This window comes from Charadrius vociferus, unplaced genomic scaffold, assembly GCF_000708025.1.
Source record: "Charadrius vociferus isolate BGI_N301 unplaced genomic scaffold, ASM70802v2 scaffold109, whole genome shotgun sequence".
Lineage (NCBI taxonomy): Eukaryota > Metazoa > Chordata > Aves > Charadriiformes > Charadriidae > Charadrius > Charadrius vociferus.
Window position 1 is genome coordinate 2,947,690 of NW_009650060.1, and position 6,000 is coordinate 2,953,689.

Sequence of the window (6,000 nt, forward strand, 5' to 3'; positions counted from 1 at the left end):
CATGCCAGTGCTTTGGTGCAATTGTCATTATAGCTAATAATTTGTTACTGTTCTGAAAACTAAGACTTCAGCTATTTCCTCATAACTGTATATTATCCAGCACAGCAATAATGATCAATTAATGGAATAAATATCTCTGAGAACATAGATACTATATATACAAGGAACAAGAAAGAGTGCTATTGATTGCTGTTTGAAAGAACACTCTTGCAGAGCCTTTTAATGGTTCATTAATCTGCTTTAAAATTCACATTCTGCATTTGGATTGCAGAAAAAAGCATATAACATAATAGAACAAGTTTTAGCTATAAAAGGGAGATTATAACTCATTCTCGATATTTTTAGAGCGTGTCTTGCTCTTATGTCGTTACTCCATGCTTTAAGTTTCTTGGCAGAGCTTGTGCATTGCTTTGTCTTTATTGTATAGCTTAACGTTAATCCAGTGATAGGACGAGCTAATAAAGTGGGATGCAGACTCTTGACATAAGAACAGTTTTGTGAAGAAAAGGTTTTTTTCCTAAAGATTTCAATTTTTACTCACTCAAACCACTACCATCAAAAATACCAACCTGCTGAGCTCACGTAGCAAAGGGGAAACTGAAGTCTAGATAATGGTTTTAAATGGAAACATTTCAAACTAGGCCTGTGTTTAACTAGGAGAGATAATGCAGAGGTTTGAATCTGTTGAAATGCTGTTCTTGTGCATACACAAAATAAAGCTATGGACCTCTTTTCCCTGAAGAATAGCTAAGGAATTCCACAATCATGTTCCTGCCTGGGAGCCATTTGTAATGCGGAGCAGTAAGGAGGGCAGGCAGGCAAAGAGAAAAGATCTGTCATTTCTTCTTTGAAGAATAAGGAACAAATTCTGCCCTCAGATGCTATGTAAAAACTGCTGTTATAGCAAATAGGATTTTTTTGCTTATAAGAAGTTAGACCATGCCCCTAAATGATGAAATAATAAAAAAAAGCCTTTAAAGTCAAGCTTTCAGTCAAATAAAGAAGTATGCTGAGTATAAGACCATCTATCTAGACAAAGGAAATTGGTTAGAAATAAGTTTTCATAATACTAGATAAAATGTTTGCACTGCAAATCTGTCCCTTCCTGAAGGGTAACAATATACCTTTCAGCTGTGATTAATTGGAGGAATCTTACCACACCTCCCTATTGCTTTCCTCAGGTTGGAGTGAAGCCCTGCAGCTGCCTCAATGGTGGAACATGTGTTACCAATATTAAATTCCCTCCAGGCCTTGGTGAATACCTGTGCTTATGTCCAAACGGATTTGATGGAGAATTTTGCCAGGAAGATATTAACAACTGCAAATCAAACCCCTGCGGCAGCGGAACGTGCGTGGACAGTGTGGATGGCTACTTTTGTAAATGTCCCCCTGGTTTGGGAGGTAACACCTCACTGTTTCCATCTCTGATTTAACTAGAGGTATATTGTGCTACAGGATTTTTTGAGTCCAGCATGACCACAAGCATCTGTCAAATGGACTACATAAGCTTCCTCTTCTGCTCCCATGGCTTAGCTTTAGACAGATAGAAAATGTGCAAAACCAGCTAATTACCCATGCTCAAGGAAAGGAAAATGACCAAAACCTCTGTGGTACTGAAATGATCACTCAAGGAGGCCGTGAACCTCCCTGATCTCAGTTTCCACCTGCTTATTTCTCATGGATTTTCCATCCGTGAGATGAGCTAGGAGAAGACTTAGTGGAACAGAGAAAAGGCAAAGATCCAGGACCCTTTTGCACTCCACAGGATTTTACTAAATTAAGGCAAGGAAAGAAGTGAGAAGGGATGATTTTTCTAGGTCTAGGAAGGAGACATAGATATGGAAAACATGCAAAAATAAATTGTCCTTTAGTCCCACTTGAAGCTTCATTAAATTCAAGCATTAGAAAACCACAAACCCATTAGTTTGTCAGACGTGCTGATGGAACAGATCTAACCTTTTAAACCATTCAGGGCAGGCCACAATATGATTTTAAGAGATGCAGGGAAGAGGGATGATCGCTGCACCAAAAAAGGTTCTTTTAGAAAGGCAGAATGAAAAGTGTGAAGAGGAGGAGTTGGAGAATGAAATGCAGTGAGGCCAAAGAGGTGGATGCAAGACATACGGTGCAAAGAGGAAAACCTGAAATGTGAGGAGAAAGAGAAGCATCTAATAGAGAACTCAAATGAGGATAGAACACGTTGGTATCGATCATGCAAGTTACAGTCAGCTTCACTGCATTCAGAACGTCTGTGAATGATCCACGCGCGGGAAAAAGCACTTGTGACTGCGTGTGGACAACAACTCCCCCGTGCTCTGCAAGCTGGAACCCCGCAGAGCCAGCCTCTCTGCTGCGTTAAGCTTCTGGAGTTTGGCTGAGCTGAGTCACTGTTGGGTCTCTCAGAGTGCCTCCCAATCCTCCAAGCTGGGACCCACGCTCCAGCTGTGCGTAACACCGCTCTCTTCCAACACAACAGAGTTTCACACTCACATAAACACACCTTCTCCTGGAGCTTCACGGAAGTTGGGGTCTTTTCATTTGCAGTTCAGGTCTTCAGGAGGTACAAGGCAAATCTGAACATACAGGACTTGAAGAGGGTTTCTAAACCAGGGTCTTGCTTAGCTTTGCAGACAAAGGGCCGGGGAAAATAAGAGTCATGGGAAAGTAAAGACATTGTGTTGCTACCCGTACTCGTCAAACTAGTCTCCTGCAAATGAAAGGTGCTAACTGAAACTATGTTAGAACATCTCTTGTATCAGAACTGTTTCAAAAGCAGAGTAAGAAAAAAACACCTTAATCTGAGCTCAGATTTCAGTCCTTGAGCCTGTCAAAACCTCTACTCTGTTCACATACGAAAGCATAAATGAATTCACGAGAACCATAATATTGGCTGCCGTGCAGTGTTATAGGTTTGAAAAATCCAGTAGAAGTAATGTCAAATGCACATAACTATTACTGCTTATAGTGTGTATATATGGAAGAAACTTAATTATAAACAAAAGCAACAAACAGATTTTACTCAACGGGTACGCATACAGGCAGCAAGGTACCATTTCTGCCTTTCAGCAGTTCATGAAACTTTCTTTGTTTCAGTCGTGTGGGACTGCAAGTTCAGATTGCATTAACTATAAAATTCCAGCAGAAATGGAAAATAAAAAACACTCAGAAGTGGAAGGTCAGAAAAACAGCCTAAAAGATGTATGGCACCTAGACAGTACTGACTCCAGATAATGCTATCAAATAGCCAAAGCCTGCTCCTATCCAAAGTCTTTGTGTCACCAAAGACTCTACTGATGCAAGAACACACAAGCCTAAGAATGGAGAATAAAGTTAGAAAATAAAAGTTTCATCAACACATAAAAATCCCCCAATCAAACAAACATAGGTAGAATGTCTTGAATCCCCCTGGAAATAACATTCCTATGAGCACAGGGAAATTTGGGATCCTTTTTGGCTTCATTCAGTTAAATAGTTGGAAATACACAATGAGAACGATTCTTGTGGATTAAGCGGATAAAAAGCAATATAATTCCGTGAGTTAAAAACTTCATTGGATCTGCTCCTGTTGTTTGATCACTTCACACTGCTGCCCCTTTCCCTTTATGCAGTGTTGCACATAGATGGAGTGAAATCAAGCTCTAGTGTTCCCCATAAAACAGTCTGCCATAACTACAATGCATTGTTTCCAAATTCACATGGAGCATATTCTGAAATGTAGTTCTCATTCTGACACAAACAGTAAAGAATTAAGTATCCAACACTTCAAAATGACACACTTGAAAGCAACATACAGCTGACTCTAGAGGCAAGGGCACAGGACACTTTGGTGGCCAGAGAAACACAGTTTTCCTGAACTCTTAATTCTGGCCAAGTTAAAAAAATGCATATTGTTTTTGCTGTTCTTCCATCACCAAAAATGCTAAACCACAAGCCGCAACAGAAAAAAAAAAAATAAAAAGAAGATATGATTGAGTGAAACAGGAATATATCTCAAAGTTTTAATAGCAGGTGAAAAATTATAAGCAAGTGGAGCTGAAAGCCAGCTGGGAAGTAGATGATTTTACTTCAGGGCAGGTTCTGTGACAACAATAAAAGCTCATCCATGATGCTGTGTTTATGCCTCAATTCCCCAGAAAACCATCAATAATCTAATGAGAAAGCAAAGCTATGCTGCTCAAGTGACAGCACCACTTCACCATCAAATCTTTACAAATGATAGTGAACAGGTAGTAGAAACAAAAAGTTAACTCTTTTGAGAGCTTCCCAAACACCGTTGCAAGAGAAGCAGCAGCTGCAGAGGGAACACAGTGTGTTGCTAATTCAGGCGATTCGAGTGCATCTGTGTATCTCAGGCAATGCAAGGGTATAGCGTAGGAATGGGAACAAGCAGGGAGAGAAGCCATTGGAGAATCTGAGAGAAGGATGACTCCAGAATTATTGCTGCTTTAAATTTCTGCAGAGGCTTATACACATTTATCTCGTCAAGCGTTCAAAGCTCATTCATTTTTCTTTGACATTGTTAACAAGATAACAAGAATTCCTGTTGTTTCTTCTTTTGGCCACTGAAAGCAAGAACATCACCCGCATGAGAACAGAACTCAGCCTTGATAACTGTATCTCAATCACAAAACCATTCTTTCTTTCCGTGTGGGAAACAGGAGACCTGGTCACCCGGGACATGGACAAGGCTGAGGTACACAACAACTTTTTTGTCTCAGTCTTCGCTGGCAAGTGCTCTAACCACACCGCCCAAGTCACAGAAGGAGACTGGGACTGGGAGAATGAGGTACCGCCCACTGTAGGACAAGATCAGGTTAAAGACCATCTGAGGAAACTGAAGGCGCACAGGTCCATGGGATCTGATGAGATTCATCCATGGGTCCTGAGGGAACTGGCAGATGAAGCTACCAGTCCACTATCCATCACATTTGAGAAGTCGTGGCAGTCCAGTGAAGTTCCCACTGACTGGAAAAGGGGAAATATAAGCCCCATTTTTAAAAAGGGAAAAAAGGAAGACCCAAGGAACTACAGGCCAGTCAGTCCCACCTCTGTGCCCAGCAAGATCATGGAGCAGATCCTCCTGGAAACTCTGATAAAGCACATGGAAAATAAGGATATGATTGGTGCCAGCCAACATGGCTTCACTAAGGGCAAATCATGCCTGAAAAATTTGGTGGCCTTCTATGATGGGGTTACAGCATTGTTGTATAAGGAAAGAGCAACTGACATGATCTACCTGGACTTGTGCAAGGCATTTGACACTGCCCCACACAATATCCAGGTCTCTAAATTGGAGAGACATGGATTTGACCAATGGATCACTTGGTGGATAAGGAATTGGCTGGATGGTTGCACTCAAATTGTTGCAGTCAATAGCTTGATGTCCAAGTGGCAAGCAGTGACAAGTGGCATTCCTCAGCGGTCGGTATTGGGACCGGTCTTGTTCAGTATCTTGGTCGGTGACATGGACAGTGGGATTGAGTGCAACCTCAGCAAGTTTGCTGATGACACGCAGCTGTGTGGAGTGGCTGACATGCTGGAGGGAAGGGATGCCATCCAGACAGACATTGACAGGTTTGAGAGGTGGGCCTGTGTAAACCTCATGAAGTTCAATAAGGCCAAGTGCAAGGTCCTGCACAGAGATTGCCACAATCCCAAGCACAAATCCAGGCTGGGCAGAGAATGGATTGAGAGCAGCCCTGAGGAGAGGGACTTGGGGGCATTGGTTGATGAGAAGCTCAGTATGAGCTGGTGATATGCTCTCACAGCCCAGAAAGCCAACCGCATCCTGGGCTGTATCAAAAGAAGCGTGGCCAGCAGGTCAAGGGAGGAGATTCTGCCTCTCTACTCTTGTCTGGTGAGACTTCACCTAGAGTAATACATCCAGCTCTGGGGCCTTCAATGTAAGAAGGACATGGACCTGTTGGAGCAGGTGCAGAGGAGGCCACAAAGATGATCAAAGGGCTGGAGCACCTCTGCTATGAGGACAGGCTGAGAGAG

General features: G+C 42.2%; 1 protein-coding gene across 1 annotated transcript in view; it reads left to right on the forward strand.

The window, feature by feature from the left end:
• The window catches only part of LOC104292346 (von Willebrand factor D and EGF domain-containing protein-like), a 116,398-nt gene that overhangs the window by 96,510 nt on the left and 13,888 nt on the right, over positions 1-6,000 (forward strand). Inside the window, exon 15 of the mRNA XM_009891710.1 lies at positions 1,182-1,401. Within this exon, the coding sequence (XP_009890012.1) occupies positions 1,182-1,401 (220 nt within the window). The remainder of the gene's footprint in view (positions 1-1,181; positions 1,402-6,000) is intronic.